This window comes from Abramis brama, assembly GCF_963993115.1.
Source record: "Abramis brama genome assembly, chromosome: 25".
NCBI lineage: Eukaryota > Metazoa > Chordata > Actinopteri > Cypriniformes > Leuciscidae > Abramis > Abramis brama.
The window spans coordinates 1,926,635-1,944,324 of NC_139987.1; the positions used below are offsets into that span (position 1 = coordinate 1,926,635).

The 17,690-nt window shown below is 40.1% G+C and overlaps 1 protein-coding gene across 2 annotated transcripts in view; it reads right to left on the reverse strand.

The window, feature by feature from the left end:
* The window catches only part of tln1 (talin 1), an 82,160-nt gene that overhangs the window by 10,638 nt on the left and 53,832 nt on the right, over positions 1-17,690 (reverse strand). For both annotated transcript variants that reach the window (XM_084105514.1, XM_084105513.1), the window contains exons 31-49: positions 16,016-16,109; positions 14,235-14,324; positions 14,018-14,140; positions 13,063-13,206; positions 11,017-11,178; positions 10,783-10,923; positions 9,855-10,036; positions 9,621-9,753; positions 8,247-8,348; positions 8,001-8,171; positions 7,362-7,610; positions 6,429-6,548; positions 5,892-6,038; positions 5,639-5,805; positions 4,596-4,779; positions 3,283-3,408; positions 2,119-2,235; positions 1,789-1,974; positions 917-1,024 (exon numbers count right to left, since the gene is read on the reverse strand). In XM_084105514.1, the coding sequence (XP_083961640.1) occupies positions 917-1,024; positions 1,789-1,974; positions 2,119-2,235; positions 3,283-3,408; positions 4,596-4,779; positions 5,639-5,805; positions 5,892-6,038; positions 6,429-6,548; positions 7,362-7,610; positions 8,001-8,171; positions 8,247-8,348; positions 9,621-9,753; positions 9,855-10,036; positions 10,783-10,923; positions 11,017-11,178; positions 13,063-13,206; positions 14,018-14,140; positions 14,235-14,324; positions 16,016-16,109 (2,746 nt within the window). The remainder of the gene's footprint in view (positions 1-916; positions 1,025-1,788; positions 1,975-2,118; positions 2,236-3,282; positions 3,409-4,595; positions 4,780-5,638; positions 5,806-5,891; positions 6,039-6,428; positions 6,549-7,361; positions 7,611-8,000; positions 8,172-8,246; positions 8,349-9,620; positions 9,754-9,854; positions 10,037-10,782; positions 10,924-11,016; positions 11,179-13,062; positions 13,207-14,017; positions 14,141-14,234; positions 14,325-16,015; positions 16,110-17,690) is intronic.

The following is a 17,690-nucleotide window of genomic DNA, read 5'->3' on the forward strand; positions in this document are numbered from 1 at the left end:
AACTAATCACAAAATCCCACATTCAACAACTCATATGGACCTTTACAAATAAAACTATAATCCAATATCCACCTTTAAACATTTTAAGCCCTATTCGGACAGTAAATGTTCCTCATGAGGACGTGTGGCTCCTCGTGTTCGGATGAAGATAAATTCACGGTGGAGGTGCGAGTTTGTGATCCTACGAACCCAGAAATGCACTATTCATTTGGTCAATCATATATCCTATTTAATAAAAGGAAAAATGGACATGCTATTGGTTTAAATGGTTTTCTTCTGTTGCATTTTATCTCACAAAATGATGGATATCCTTTTAAAAATGTGGAAATTACTAGGTTTATATTTTGTATGTATATAGTTGTATATAATGCATATTTAAAAATTGCATACCTGTTGCTGCCATAATAATGCATAAATAAAGCATGCAAATCACCGCAAAGCTCCACAGTTACAATACGATGCTTGGCAGAGGTCAAAACAGATTTTCAAAACGTCTTTTGGATTGATCCCATCTTATAAAGATGTGGTTTAGACCGCAATTAAATTACCATACGACATTGGTGTTAGTCAAAAAACAAAAGTAATACAGGGGTGGTGGGAGAAAAACACTGACATTGGATTCAGACGGTAGTAAAAATCAGACTAATCTCTGTAAATGCTATAAAAAAAAAACATTACGTCCTCATGATAAACAATTACAGTCCGAATAGAGCTTTAGACACATTTTTCAGTCACTGTGAAACCCACTGAGTGACAAACATCCTGTGAGTTCAGCCACTAAAATAACAGGAACAAACGCAGCGTCAGTTATTTCACACAGTTTTAACCCAATGACCCCCATAAGGGAGCTCAAGAAGTGAGCGTGTGTGTGTTAATAGGATGCACCAGGGTGGTCTGGCAGACAGGTGTAACTCACCACCAGCACATGCTCCAGCAGGCCCAGGTAACCCGTGGCACACTCCGAGCCGAAGCGCAGCGCCCGAGACTGAACGTCACGCTTCACCTCCGGGTGGAAGGCTGCTTGCTGAACACATCACAGACATCACACGCTTAGACATACTGACTTCACTAGGATTTCAAAACACGTCAAATGGCAACATAGAATGAGTGTTCACACTTTGAGAAGTAGTGTCTAAAACAAATGACATGGACATTATTTTTTCTATTCCTTTCTAAACTTCAGCCGTTTATACAGTATTTTTTTATTTATTTAAAGGGATAGATCACCCAAACAAGAATATCCTGTCATCATTTACTCACTCAAGTTGTTCCAACCCTGTATGATATTGTGAAGAGTATGGGTAACCGGACAGTTGATGGACCCCATTGACTTCCATAGTATTTTTTTCCTACTACAGAAGTCGATAGGGTCCATTATCTGTCTGGTTACCCATACTCTTCACAATATCTTCTTTTGTGTTCAGCAGAAGAGAGAAACTCATACAGGTTTGAAATAACCTGAGGGCGAGTAAATGATGACGAAATGTTCATTTTTGGGAAAACTATCCCTATAATGGGCTTCATCTTTGCCATCATCGCCACAACAAACATAAATTTACCATTTCATACTCAATGTCTTTGTTGTCTTTCCCAAAGGGAAAATACACAATGGTTTTCATGCTGGTGAATTGTTCTGAAAGAGCTTAATGAAGCTTAATTGAAAAGAGCCCAGTTTTACACGATTGCATTGCTGTTTGATTTCAGAGGATTAGTGTAAATCCGATTGCGTCTGAAGTGGACGTGACGGCACATATGCAGTCGTTGATGTGTCTCAGGCGGCGGCGTCACCTTGCAGGAGTGCAGCATGTCGGCGATGGCTCGTCTGCTGAGGTTCGCGGTGGCGATCACGTCCTCCTGGCGGCAGGAGTTCCCAGCAGCCACTGCTTTAGCCGTGGCCAGCGTGATGCCTTTGGTCATGCGGATGAACTCCTCTGGGGTGGCGGTCTTCGGGGGAGGATCTGCACTGCTGAACACCTGATGGAGGGCCACAGGACATGTGATCAACACTAACGTGGAAAGCTACACTTCACTTGCTCTTCTTCATTCCACTTAATAAAGTTTAATAATAATAATTAGTTTTTCCTGTTGAATGCAGTGATTTAAATGTGTGTGTCTCACAGCCAGTTCTTGTTTGATGTGCTCTATGGTGGCCTCTAGTGCTCGCGTGCCTTTAGTGGCCTCGTCCTCCACGGCCTTCACCGTCTTCAGTAGAGACGTCACGTTCGTCACCATCACCTGATGCCACACAAACACCACACATCAACACTGCTCAACACTGATGACTTATGCTCTGGCAATGAAGACTGCGCTCGAAGTACTCCGTCAAAGGAGAAGAACATAATCAGTTATTATAATGATAATATAGGGATGCACTTTTTTCATTCAGATACTGACCTAAAAAGACCAATAAATTGAAAATAAACAAGTGTTTAAAAATCCAAATAATGGCCAATACTGATCTGGTCATCATGTGTAGCAATATCCCATATGCATGTATTTGTGAAAATTTATTTTCAAAATAATTAAGGCAGCTTTTCAACACAGCTTTTCCATAAAAACAGAAGCCGACATAGTAATCATTTCCTACAGACCTTTTAAAAACACATTTTCTAATGACAGGCTCTTTAGGAAACATAATAGCCAAATAAAAAGCACATTCAAATCAATGCAATATTGACAAGGTTGCTGAATTTTATATCACCAGCAAATAATCATACATTTATGATTTATTCAATATATATATTGCCCTAACCATGATATCTATTTAATTAATCTAATGAGTTTTAAGTATAAATATACAATTTAATACACTAATCTAACTTGTGCAAGTGATCCTGCATGTCCTATATGAAATACTCTTTGTATTTGTTTGTGTAGATTTGTTGCAACTTTGAACAATCTGAGTCAGTGTTATTTTAGTATTATATATTATAGTGTTTATTAAAATTAACTTTATCAGTTTTCATTTCTATTTAGCTTTAATTTTAGTTAAGTTGTACTAATTTTGGTACTTCAACCTAAACTGATTTCAGTCTCATTTTCTTTTTAAGTTTAAGTTAAGTTTTACCATCTAATATCAATTTTTTATTTATTTCAATTTTATACACGTTTGATAGTTTAGCTTTAATTCACAATAAAACACTGATGTGAGTGTAAATCCTCCAGCTCAGTTTGCAGGTCAAAGGGAAGGACCCTGATTTCAGGACAGCTCATAATAACCATTGAGATCAGTGTGCAGAGACAGACCGAGGGCTAACCGGAGTGTGTGTGTGTGTGTTATACCTTAGCAGAGTTCTTGAGCTGTAACATGGCGGGATCGTCGTGAGGTTTGCCGGCCGCTGCTTTGGTGGCGCTGATGAGATCACCCAGAGCTTTAGCCACATCCTTCACCGCATTGATCAGAACCACCTGAGACACACCACACACACACACACACACACACACACACATCAGACCACTCTGGCAGATGCTGACATCTAGTGCTCAGTAGCAAAACCTGCTCCCTACACAGGCACCTGCCCTCTGACAGAGATGCAAACTCATGAAGAACACTCCTCATCCTCACACGAAGCATTTGAACAAAACTCAGACCGGCTCCAGCATCCTGCAAACCCACAGAGGACAAGCGCTTTGGACGGATGGATGGATTTAAAGAAACATTGAAAGAAAAAAACCTGTTGCTCCATCACTGCACCACAAGCATGGGCATAATGTCAAACTTGTGTGTCACCAAATGTATGTAGTAATAGGAGAAACATGTATCAGAACAAGAACTGAACAAGAGTCTCACATTATACATTAAGAGTACCGCAAATATTAAGTAATAGAACACAACTAAAAGCTGTGTGTAAATATGAAGGCTAGTTAATGAAGTATCAGACACATCATAACAGCATATTACCCTCACTAGCAATACTAAGTACAGAAAATGCAGTATGGACTCAAAGACTTCACTAAAATTCACCTAAAAACAGCGGCTGCATGTGAATAAGATCTTACAAACACTGTAATGGAGATTTCACTGGCTTGAAGATAAAGCTTTTATCACGTTCATGAACTTGATGGAAGTGTAATTAAAGCTTGCCTCAATGTGTGCATTTCCTTGCATTTCCTTGAAAGATACAGCCATAACAAGCTTCGAGAATATGCCATGAATTATTAAGTGTTGCCATAGGAACAGCAAAACCCAAGAATTGTTGCCAAGCACAGAACTAAAGACACACACACACTCACTCACTCTTACACACAAGACACACACACACACACACACACACACACACACTCACTCACACACAAGACACTCACAGTCTCTCTCTCACACACAAGACACACACACAATACACTCACACTCACTCACACACAAGACACACTCTCTCACACACAAGACACACACACTCTCTCACACACACACACACACGCGCGCGCGCACACACAAGACACACTCACACACACGCACACTCTCTCACACACAAGACAAACTCACACACACACTAACACACATACGCTCACACACACTGGTCTTGACAGCAGGCGAGCTGTATTGTGTGTGAACTGAAGAGGCTCCTGATTGGGTCAGGATGGGGTGTCAGCAGTACCTGTGTCTCAGGGTCTTCAGAGCCCAAACTCGCTGCTCCCAGTTTGACCACATCAGCCAGTTTGGTGATGGTGTTGACGGAGGACTGCGCGGCCTGAGCCAGCTTCTCCTGACTCGCTCCGGCTCCAGACACCAGCAGCTTCGTGTCCTCCACCAGGACTTTAGCCGTCTTCAAGATGTGCTCTCTGACCAAACACATCAATATTACAATACACTAATGGCTGAACTTTATTAAAGTTATTAATATTGGGGATAATGCGTTATAAGCAAGTGATGGGTTACATCATCAGAAGTTTTTTACAATTTGTTAAAACATGTTAGCAATGTGTTAGAAAAATGTTAGCTACGTCTAACAAACATGCCAAATCATGTTAGCAAAACTAAGTAACATGCAACAATGCCCAATAACACTGGAAAAATGTGAACTATTAAACCATGCTAGCAATGCCGAGAAACGTGTGGCCTGATCTCTGATTGTTTTTTGTGATCTTATAATGTTTAATTGGGTCAGACAAGCTTCACTGGGGACTGAACTGGTTTGATACGGTTTCTTCTAATGAGGTCAAATGGGTTCTGAAGTGGTGGTCTGTCAGAAACTTTTTCCTGTCTTCATCTGATTTTACTTCAGTCAATCTGACAATAAAAACTACAAACTTAAAGATTTTAAAACCATTTCCTACTTTCCGGCCAGTCTCTGTCAAGCCAACATCAATGTTTGTGATCAAACTCCATCTGTCGAGTTCAATCTGACATTATAATGGTTTTTATTCTGTTCTGAAACGTGATCAAAAACTTTGGGAGCTGATCGGAGCCACAGCTCAAATCACATACAGTTAAGTGAACGATTCTGGATCCTTAATGGTTCTATTAACATCTGTGTTGATCTGCAAACTACTTCCCATCAATCCACACATGTCCTGGGGCTTTTTCAAATCTGAGATGTGAACGCCCTGTGATATTTCATGACCTTTTCAATTGAAATGGTCAGTTGAATGTGCACTGGGCACTTTGTGTGCTGCTGGAAGGACACATGCAGTGGAGTACCTGTGATCTGCAAAGGTCTCTGCGTTCTCTCGGTTGAGCGAGCCTGCGGTGGCAAACATGATGGTGGTGTCCAGATCCGCGATGATGCCAGACACGGCGCTGGCGGCGGTGATGCAGGCCTGAGTGCCACGATTGCCCGCCTGAAGAGCCGCCAACACATGAGACACCTGAGGGAGAGTGAAGGTATCAGGAGTCTGAGGAAGACTGGACAACATCCATGTCAGATAAGAGAAGAAGAAGATCCGCTGTGAACCTTCTCGGAGACTTTGCGAGCGCTGTCGATGAGCTCCTTCTTGGTGTAGGAGTCGTTGGGACTGCACTGAAGCGCTCCTGCTTTACTGACCAGCCCAGTACAGCTGTAACCCAGCTCGGTCACCTGCTTCTTGATGTGAGAACCGATCTGAAGAACAAACCACTTAACCGTCAAGTACATTCAGCTTTGTAATAAATGTAACAATATTTCACAATATTACTGTTTTTAAAGCATTCAAAAAATCTTAATGACCGCTTTTGAACGGTAGTGTTCATTTACTATGAATACAAACATTTATTTTCTTTGGAATAACGTGCACTGATGAATTGCTCTCAATAAGAACAATAATGTGCAGTAAGTAAATGTGGGTCAGTTTTATTTAATGTGAACTTAAAGGTTCAGTTCAGTTCATCTTTATTAACTTCCCGAAGGCAATTTGGGAAATTAATAAAGATGAACTGAACTGAATCTTTAAGTTCACATTAAATCAAATTGAGTGGGCAAGCCACGAAATGCAGCCAGAAGAACAGAAGATACCTCGTGGTTTTCAGCAGTCATGGCGGCACACTTGGCCTCTGACGCCAGGTCACCGAACTCTGTGGTCAGCTGATTGGCCAGACCACCCAGCTCATCAGGGTTGACGTTGGATTTGGTAACCTGAGAACACAGCAGTTTAAAAACACGCTGTCAGTCTTTTCTTGTCAATAAATACGGCATAATTCTCCCAACCGGGAATCATTTTAAACCATAATATCAAAAACGTTTAAAATATGTACAGGGCTCAAAGCAAGCATTCGTAAGTGAAAATGACATGATGTGACTCTGGAAAATAATCTACATCTAATTTATTTATATAATACCATCAGAGTAAAAATGCAAAAGTGCTCTTTGGTGCAGATGTTTTACTATGTCCTTCACTTCCGTTGACGGCAACAGAAAAAGCATGCACAAGTTTATCACTGTGTACAAGAATGCAAAATTAAGGCATGACTATTAATTGTGCCAAGCTGATTAGCACCCACCTCAGTTTTTCAGCCAATAGTTGAGGCAGACAGGACAAACATAATTAATATTCATGAGCAAAACCCTTCACCTTAGTAGTATTTGTACAGCAAACAGACATTACCGACTTTAACCGGCTTTTCATCAATATCATATGAATATGATTAATATATTTTAAAGTATTTTCGTATTTGAACATTCATAAACTACTTTGTATATGCAGCTACGTTGTATAATGTTTGTTACTTAATAATAAGTTGTTCTAAAATGTAAATTTACTTAGATTATTACTAGATTACTATCAAATGTTCCTACGGTGATTATTCAGGGCTGCTTCACAGGTTTAACTATGATACTTTATTTATGGTTCAAGCGTATCTTACATTTCTGAATTCTGTACTAATCCTTAAATCTGTTTTTAATGCATGCTTGTGCATATGTGTGTATATGGCGTCACTCAGACTTTACCATCTCCTGAACGGTGACAGCGATGGCTTTGGCCGTCTTCACCATCGTGGTCTGATAATCCACAAACGTCCCCTCAGGATCGAACCCGGGCTCGTCCTCCATCTTAGTGATGGCCTGAGTGATGGAGTTGACCATTCCTCCCACAGCTCCCGCAGCGCTGGCCGCCTCCGCCAGAGTCGCAGCCAGATCGTCCACCGCCTCCTTCATCATCTGAACCGACTCCTCCAGAGCCTCCTGTGTGTGAGCCGCCTGAGGACACACAACACACACGGTACTAGAGCTGCCCTCTAACAGTCCACTAACCGTTAGTCGACTAGAAAAGGCTTAGTCGACCAAGATTTTATTAGTCAGTTGGTCACTAAGAAATAAAACTCAAAATCACGCAGTTTGTGACGGACAGATTGTCAAGGAAACCCAAACATTCTCCTATCAAATATGGCTCATCACTTGAATTAGGCAATTCACATAGGCAATTAAAGGCTCATTATTATGATTTATGGCTTATTAATATAAACGCGTGATCAGTCGACTAACGGCTTAAATGAACGACTACTAGTCGACTAGAAAATTCTTTAGTCGAGGGCAGACAATCAAAAGCAGCATCATGATCATCAGTGTCTGTGATGGCGTGGCTCTTACCTTGTGGTTTCCTCCAGCCTCTTTGGCCGTGTAGAGCATCTGGAGCGCAGACTCGGCCAGGGTCTTGGTCTGGTCCAGCACGCTCATCTGCTGCTGGCTGTTATGGATCTTAGACGCCGTCCCGATGGCAGCCATGATGAGCGGCTCAAAGTAGCTGACCATCTGAGACACCTGTGAGACGACAGCACACAATGAGCTTCCCATAATCATCTAGAGACACATTTAGAAATGATTTCGCAGTTAGACCTTGTGTCCCAGCTGAGAGGCATCGGAGCGGGCTGCGACGGCCACCGGTTCGATCAGGTTACTGATCTCATGCACAGACGCCGCCATCTGCTCGTGAAGAGCCTGCAACACAACACAATATTACAATAAATGCTCTAGCACATTAATAACAATGATAACAATCATTAGCAGGCCACATGAAATCTGCGCCCTCAGCTTTAAAGATATTTCTCTGGTTTATTATGGCTGTTGCAGTGTTTCCCACAGGATTTTGTGAGACAATGATGGGTGGACCTCACTTCCTCTAGCAGAAGTCCTAAGAAAATGAAGTTAAATACATAAATCTGGTGCACTTGGAGAGAGAGAATTAGGGGGTCCAACCCATGTTCAGTGTCCAACTTAGAGTAAAAAGTCTGTGCATTGACTTGCCTTGTTAAAGTGGACTCAACCCTCTTTTTTAGTTATGATATAGTGTCTCGTCTACATTACATTCACACCGCTGTTTTAGGAAGACAAACAATTAAAATATAATAATAATACTTTATTATTATCATCATCATCATCCATATATCACTATTGTAATCTAACACTGTAAAATAAGTTTAAATTAAACATGTATATTTCAAGTATATTATTTGGTTACACTATTTTGATGGTCCACTTTAAACATCCTACAAGCAATAAGTAACTTGTCAACTAACTCTCATTAGAGTATTAGTAGACTGGTAGGGTTAGAATAAGTTGACATGTAGTTGAAAAGTAACGTATAGTCAGTAGAATGTCTAAAGTGGATCATCAAAATAAAGTGTTATCTGTTATTTTACTTTACGCAACAGTAGGAAAATGACAATACTTATGTCTTAATTTCCTCACTTGTAGAGAGATTTTGGTGGAAAACTGCAGTTTCTGTGAAAACGTGTTTCCAAATGCATCTCATTACGAATCCAGTGTAAATCAACTGCCGACAAAAACGTTGTAAATTAAACACGAGAGAAAACTAAGCATAACTGGTGGCCGCAACATTCTCAAATCCGCATTAATCTCACTGCAGAAATGGAGTTCACTGCATTCATTCACAGTGAACCGAGCCGTACGACGCGGAAAACACCGGATCACCAGCTGATCGCATGAGCAAAGCGCACACGTCACTTTGAAACGTGCAGCACAAACAGACTATGCCTTTATTTACTTAAATAGTCTTTTGCAATTTGATAAGGGCACAAAGCCACATTATGCTTTCAGATTTGGTCCATTCCGCAGATACAATGGTGGAAAACAACGTTAAAGACCTTTTAATGTTATTATGAGTAGTGTAAAATATTTTCTGTTCATTATGAGACCGTGGCGGCACAGATTAGGTAATGAAAGGGAAGCACTGTGTTTGTGAAGCCTCACCTCATGGGAAATGTCGTCTCTAGGCGTGAGCTGCTGGCTGATGGCTGCCAGCGAGGCCTTGTCCACCTCGCGCATGCAGTTATTGAGGACCTCGATGGCCTCATCACACTCCCTCTGACCTGGAGCCTTCTCCCTGAAAACATGATCCATTATCGTTCATCAGAACGGCTCCACAGACACAGAAGTCTTGTTTTTAGCGGATCCCTGAATGACGGACATGTATTGTGTGAATACCTCATGTTGGTGATGAGTTTCTTGATGGAGTCGGACACTGTTCTGGAGTGTCCGGCGAGCACAGACCACTTGGGCGGGTCTTTGGGGTTGACGGCCAGTGAGCGTGCGGTCTGGATCAGGCCTGTGGAGCTCTCCAGCATGCTCTTGGCCGCCGCGATGATGGGCTCCATCGCTGACAGACCCTGCACTCACAGTCAACACAACATTTTCTATTTCAGAAAAAAATATGGAACAGCATCAAGTGTAATGGCATTTATGGATTAATTGGTGTAATTGGTATTTGTAGCAAATGCACATCTACTTAAGATTGAGAGCACAATTAATATTTTTCTTTTATGAAAATCATGACAATAAATGTTTAAGCAAAAGTGGATCAATAGAAATGTGTCAACCAGTAGATGTTCAGTTCTATACGGTTAAAAAATAATGCAGAGCAGAAAACTCTACGTGTCATTGACTTCCTTTAGTTTTACATTTGAATTTGTTCATTTATTATGATTTCTTTCTTTTGGCTTGTGTTAAAAAAATCTAGTAAGATGAAGCCTCTTTAATTTGTAAAGTATTTAAGTCAAAAGAATATCATACAGAATTGAATTTTCAGCACAAATTACTGTATTGTGATAAACAGTACAGCACACAAGAAGTCTCTTCAGCTCAACAGCAATATTGTAAAATATTATTACAATTCAAAACATCTGTTTTCTATGTGAATATATAATGAAGTGTAATTTATTCCTGTGATCAAAGCTGAATTTTCAGCATCATTACTCCAGTCTTCAGTGTCACATGATCCTTCAGAAATCACTCTAATATGATGATTTGATGCTCAAGAAACATTTCTGATTGTTGAAACAGTTACACTGCTTCATATTCATAAACCTTCAGTGTATAGTGTGGTGTATGCTATCACTGAGATATAAAGCCGTACCTCCGGGCTGATCTGTGCAGGAACGCTGGCGAACTCTGGGTTTGAAGCGAAGGCAGTGAGGTTATCCACCGCCTCAATGAGCGGCCCAGTGGACTCCTTACACTTCTGTCTGTTCTCCTGGTTAAAGGCCCCATCCAGAGCCTGACGTCACAGCACACACAAACAGTGTCACATTCACCAGAACAGAAGCAACACATAAACACTGTCGATCAGAAACAGAGTCTCAAGACTCACTTTGATGGACTTGACGAGGTTGGCTGTGCTGTTGGCCACCTCTTTGGCACTCTGGACGAACTGTCTCTTAGCAACCGGGTTGGATGTTTTAGAGGAGGCGAGTCGGCAGGCGTTGCACAAGGCCGAAGTATGTTTGGCAACAATAGTGGCGGCAGAGAGGACCTTGGGAAATGAAGGTGCACAGACATCACTATATATAGATCATCCAGAGTATATAGTGGCATATATATATACACACACACATACAGTATATATATGGTTCCTTTAATAATTCACTTCCTGTTTTGAGCAGTGAGTTCAAAGAATGTAAAATACAATAATTAGTAGGGGTGGGGAAAAAAATCGATTCTTAGATGAATCGCGATTCGGGACGTGGACGATTCTGAATCGATTCACAAATGTCAAAAATCGATTTTCAAAAAAATAAAAAAAATAAAAAATCTAATAACGTAACATTGAAGGAACGCAAAAGGCGGAACTCTGAAGCGGACGTGCAGTGCGCGGACAGTCTGTGGCGCGCACATAACAGAGACGCGCACATAACAGACGCATGATGGCTGAGCGCCAAATCCGAACGGCACCAGAGAATGTCTTCGTTAAAAGCTAACGTATGGAACATTGGCAATTTCATTGTGATCTATTTAGTATTTTTTTGTATGAGAGCTAATTTCTGTATTGTTTAGTTTTCACATCAATATGCCGTAAACCGATCTGATCTGTATGCAATATGTGCAATGCCAGTCACAAAAAGTTACATTTTGACTGTAAGTTACTCTCTGCAGATGTTCATTCACTTTCTTTGCTATTTTTGATTGTGGTATACAGCAAACATTTCAAGTCATAACTCTTTATTATTTAGTTGTGTATAAGTCAAGAGCGACTTTGTATGTTACTAATTATTCAGAATATGCATTAGTCCACAAGCATTATACGTTATGATAGCTTCTGGTACATAATTCTATATTTTTGAACGAAAGCTGTTTGTGAATTTGCTACAGCAAAATGTTTTTTTTTGTCTGAAGGATTATATTGCTCATTGGAAATAACAAGAGGATATTGGTTAGAAGTCTATTATTAAATGCTAGAGATTCAGAATATGCTGAAGTTTGTATTAATTTACTACAAGTATGCTGCTAGTACAGGCACACATTTATTTTCCTGTTGGTTCTCAGCAATGTTGGGACATATGCTGGCAAATGTAACCTTACAGTAGACTTGCCAAATCACTTCCATTTGTTTTATTAATACAATTAATATAGGAAGTATTGGAAGTAAGTTCGTTATGGGTCATCATAAATACTTTGCTTTAAAAGTACCAAGTAAAAATATTTTTTCAATGTTTTTGATAAAAGGCACTTCCCTGAGAATTGAACTTAATAAATGTGAAAAAGACACTTTAATGTCTCCGTTTGTCATTCTGTATTGCAAAGCAGATGAGAGTAGATCATGATCAGAAACCTGATTAGAAATCATTATGAATAAAATCGAAATGTTTTGAATCGAAAATCTTTTTGAATCGAAAATCGATTTTGAATCGAATCGTGGCCTCAAGAATCGGAATCGAATCGAATCGTGAGATGGTAAAAGATTCCCACCCCTAATAATTAGTGCAAGATGATTTCCGTGAAAGTGAGTCTACTGGCAGGGGCATAAGAAGTCAAGGTGCAGTGAAATTTTAGCAAAACTCAAGACAAAAATCACTTTCAAATCAAGCAGCTAATAAGGATTAACTAATAAGGATTTTTAAATTGCCAATACAACTAGTAAACTCGCAAAAAAACCAGAACGTTGGTCAGTGCAGCTAATCCACACGACTTGATCCCGCTGCCAAATCTGCATAGGTTAATCTTTTAGCCTCCTTTCGCCGAACACTTTTCCCATTTGTGATCCAAAATAAAAAATATTTCATCTCAAATATTTTGTACGAATTATTCTATAATTTTTTTTGCGAGTTTACTAGTTGTATTGCCAATTTTACCACTAATAATAATAATAATAATAATAATAATGCATTGTTATTAAGCAGGGGCGGAGTGGAGCGGGTACCTGGGACTGTGTGCAGGCCGGGTCCACGAGGTTCTGACAGGCCATCTGGATCGAGTGTTTGGCTCTGGCGAACTGTGAGGGGTCCACCAGACCCTTCTGCCCCGCGTGACTGTTCGGGTCAGACACACCCACCAGATATGCCCCCTGTGAAAGGGACACAACACCGTCACTGCTGTTACACACACACACACACATTCTTGTACATCTATCTTTATGAGGACATTCATTGACACAATGCAATCTCTAGCCGCTTACCCTAACCTTACCCATCACAACTAAGTGCCTAACCCAACCCCTGACCCTAAACCGACCCTTAACCTCATTATAACCTTATCCCTAAAACCAAGTCTTGACCCTCAAACAGGCCTTTAAAGGCTCTCAGAGAGTGAGGACCGGCCAAAATGTCCTCACTTTACTCTCTTTGTCCTCACTCCAATGGTCTGAAACTCAAACTGGTCCTCACAAAGATAGTTGTACACACACACACACACACACACCTTTGAGTCACATGGCAGCTGTGAGTGCTCGTGAACTACACAGAGGAAGCAGTTAAATATGACTCACTGCTCATCAAACCCAATATGAATTATTTTTGCACAAGTGTGTAAGAGTGTGTTCTAATGCCAGTAAATGACAAAAGCATGAAGGTGTGTGTGAAAGCACAAAAGACAATCAAGGAAGGTAAATGTGCTTGTTCATTTAATACGCTCCTGTAACTCCAGATGTTTGACGCGTCATAGCACTGGTACATTTTATCACGCACCACCTCTTTAGGTCAACGCAGCATCATTTAGAAGAGAGGAGTTACACACACACACACACACACGTTGGGTTTCCATGTTTTATGGGGAATTTCCATAGACATAATGGTTTTTATACTGTACAAACAGTATATTCTCTCCCCTTACACTAAACCTACCCATCACACACACACACACAAAACCATTGTTTTTACCTGAGCGGCTGCCTCAGTGAGACCACACAGCGCTTTAGATGCTGAACTGACCGAGTCTCCAAACTCTGGCAAGTTACTGTTCTTGGCATTATGGGAAATGCCAGCCATGGCTTCTCCCAAAACCTGCACACAACATCAACATTACACACAGCTTTAGCTCAGCACTGGGACTGGGTGATACAGGTGAAATATATAAAAACTGTGATCTGAGTGGCACCTTTGAGTTCTCCATCACACTGTCAATACAGTCAAAGTAGCCCAGATCATTGACGGCTTCTGTAGGATTCTCCAGCATTCCTCCAACCGTCTGCGGCACACACACACACACACAGTTCACAAAACAGATGTCAGGGATGCAAGGCAGTTTTTGGTATGTTCAGGTTTTAGGATTTTAGTTCTGTCTAAATTCGTGTCGCACACGTGCTGAAAAGCGAAGCTAAAGCATTTGATCGCCCCCTGGTGGCTGTCTGCAGTATAGCTCATAAACTCCGCCCTCTCCATGTAATCGAATGTGACGTGAGACAAAACAAAAAAACAAATCATCATCAAGATGGTTTCTGTCATTTTAGTAGTTCTTATCCATGTTCAAGTGTTTGTTTTTCCAATAAGTTTGATATTAGTTAGTTATTTGATGCTATAAAACGGGTGATGATTGACAGCTGTGTTAGCGAATGAGTGTGCAGGAGTGTGAGTGTGGGCGGGACCTTGACACCGCGGCTCCACTACTGCACAGACTCGGCCTGCGAACTATGGAATCGACGCAAGATTATAATAGTTATTTGTGGTTTTATTTTGGCTTCATTTTTCTACATTGGAAGGAAGTAGAGACATGTCGTCAATCTTTTTTTCTTTTCTTTTTTTCTTATGGTCTGGTCAGAAATAAACTTGCATTCATTAGTTTATTAAAAATTCAGTGCTGTTTAAGCCCTTTTCTAAGATATGAACTTTTTATATAAAGTTAATAAAAAAACAGAACAAAAAAAGAACAAAAAAACAGAACAAAAAAAGATTTATACTGTTCAAAAGTTTGGGGTCAGTACGTTTTTTTTTTGTCAGAAGAAAAAAAAAGTAATTATTTTATTCAGCAAGGATGCATCAAATATTAAATTGATCAAAAGTGACTAAAGAGGTTTATAATGTTACAAAAGATTTGTTTCAAATAAATGCTGTTTTTTTAAAACTTTCTGTTCATCAAAGAATCATGAAAAAAATTAATCTCAGTTTGCACACAATTATGAAGCAGCAAAATGTTTTTTTTTTTAAACATTGATAATAATCAGACATGTTTCATCATATCAGAATGATTTCTGAAGGATCATGTGACTCTGAAGACTGGAGTAATGATGCTGAAAATTCAGCTTTGATCACAGGAATAAATTACGCTTTACTATATTTCACATAGAAAACAGTTATTTTAAATTCTAAAAACATTTCACTTTTTTTTTTTTACTGTATTTCTGATCAAATAAACACAGCCTTGGCGAGCAGAAGAGACTTCTTTCAAAAACATTTAAAAATCTTACAGACCCCAAACTTATAATCAGTAGTTTAAATAGTCTAAAAAATAAATCTGAATGGATTCTGTACGTTTTAGATGAATGATTGAGGAAAATAAATATCAAAACAATCCTGCCTTTAAAACATGCACTGTTGCGTCGCTTTGATTTCCAATATCCTCCAGAAACAGCACACTGCAAATTACTGCCGCTCAATCTCAAACAGGATCTCAAGTCATGCATACGGATATATGAAAGAGCATGGCATATACAAACTAAAAAATTTTGAAGCATTTTTATTCTAATGAATACTGTAATTAAACAATTTGGACAAGTTATGGCACAGAAGGAGTGTCATCTCTCCTCATAAACACTGTTCAGACTGAGATCAGTGCTGAATATGAGAGAATGCAAACGCTGCATATGAGAGTGAGTCACTCACACAAACTGATGAACAGAGAGGAAGATGAGAAAGGAGAGGTAAAAGAGAGAGAAGAAGCACCTCGAGCTCACGGAGAGCGTTGTCACACTCCTTCTGTCCCGGAGCCTGCTGGGTACACATGCTGATCAGCTGATTAATGCTGTCTGTCACCGCGCTATCAAGAGAGAGGGAGAGGGAGAGAGAGAGAGACATTAGAGTTTGCTGGAAAGAGAAGGAATAGTGTGAGAGATCTATGAGGAACAATCCACCCACGTGTGCTACCACACACTGACACTCTCTCGCTCGCTTTCTCTCTCTCTCTCTGATGCTCTGTGAGGGAGTTTTAGGAATGTGAGCAGTGAAAAGCCATTAACTGTTGTTGTTTCATCCTGTCTTCTTCTCTCACACACTCACACACACATCAGAGAACAGCACTGATACAAACAGGTTTGCTTTTGTAGATGCCCATTACATAACTGTGCTCATTCCAACCTAAATGTGTATAAAAGCGAGCATGCCACTTATGTAATGTGTGTCAATAGAAGAGCTGTGTGTGTGTGTGTGTGTGTGTGTGTGTGTGTGTGTGAGTGCGCGATTTCTTTCTTACTATCACAGGCTCTGTTTGGATAGCATGCCATCACAAAGCACAACATCTGACTCAAATATCTACAGAAATGCTTCAGAACACAGTGAGCTGCAGTTTAGATGCACTCCTGACAGTTTCAAACAGTAGCTGGATAACTACATATACGGTTTAAAACAGTATAGTTATACTAAATTGTTGCAATTTACCGTGATAACTGATATTTAAAACTGAAATATTGATATCATGTTAATAGTACATGTTCAATAATGTAAATAAATAAGCTGGTTGCCACTCTAACATAGTAGGTGGCGCTATTTCACCGTAACGCTGGTTGCCACCCGTAATAAAGCGTAAAAAAGAAGCTGGCACAGGCTGCGTCTGAAATCGCTTACTCTCTCGAGTATGTACTTATTTTGAATAAGTAATTACTTCACCACTGCTAAAAAGTATTCAGAATCTCACTGGAAGAAATCTGAGAACTTTTTGCTGTGAATTCGGACATACTTCTACATACATACTACTGGTTTACTATCTAGTAGGGAAGTATGTGATTTCGGACGCAGGCACAGTGTGTTGCTACTGCCGCCGCACACAATCATGTCGGAGATGACCGGCGAGAGCGAGACTCTGCCTGGACCTGGAGAAAGCTTTTCAGATTGGATAAAAAAGATGTTAAAGTCTTCAGTCTGTAGAACATGCCGATCTATGGCAAGTTCATTTTGTTTGCTTTTCTAGTTACGATTACAAACTCTTCCGTTCCCTCCGAGTCAATCTTTGTTTATTTTGGATTTTCACTTTTTTGGCCAAAGTTAAAAGGATTTTACTGATAGCATCATTCGTTTACTACTACAGACAATGCAAAAACATCATTATCGTGAATTCTTTCGGCCACCAACGGTGTGGTGGTGTGATATGGTGACAGCCCTAGCATGCACCCTTCACTACGGCCTTGTGGGAGGGCTTTCATGAAAGAGTTTTTTATTCCTTCATCTTCTACTACTTTTATGTTTTAAATGGAGGGTCCCACTTTATATGAAGTGTCTTTAATTACTATGTACTATCATTTTAAATTAAAGGTGCAGTAAGTGATATCTGAGAAACGCTGTTGAATGTGGATCGGACTGAGCAGCACAACACACTTGTAGCCAATGGCTGAGAGACATTACAAAA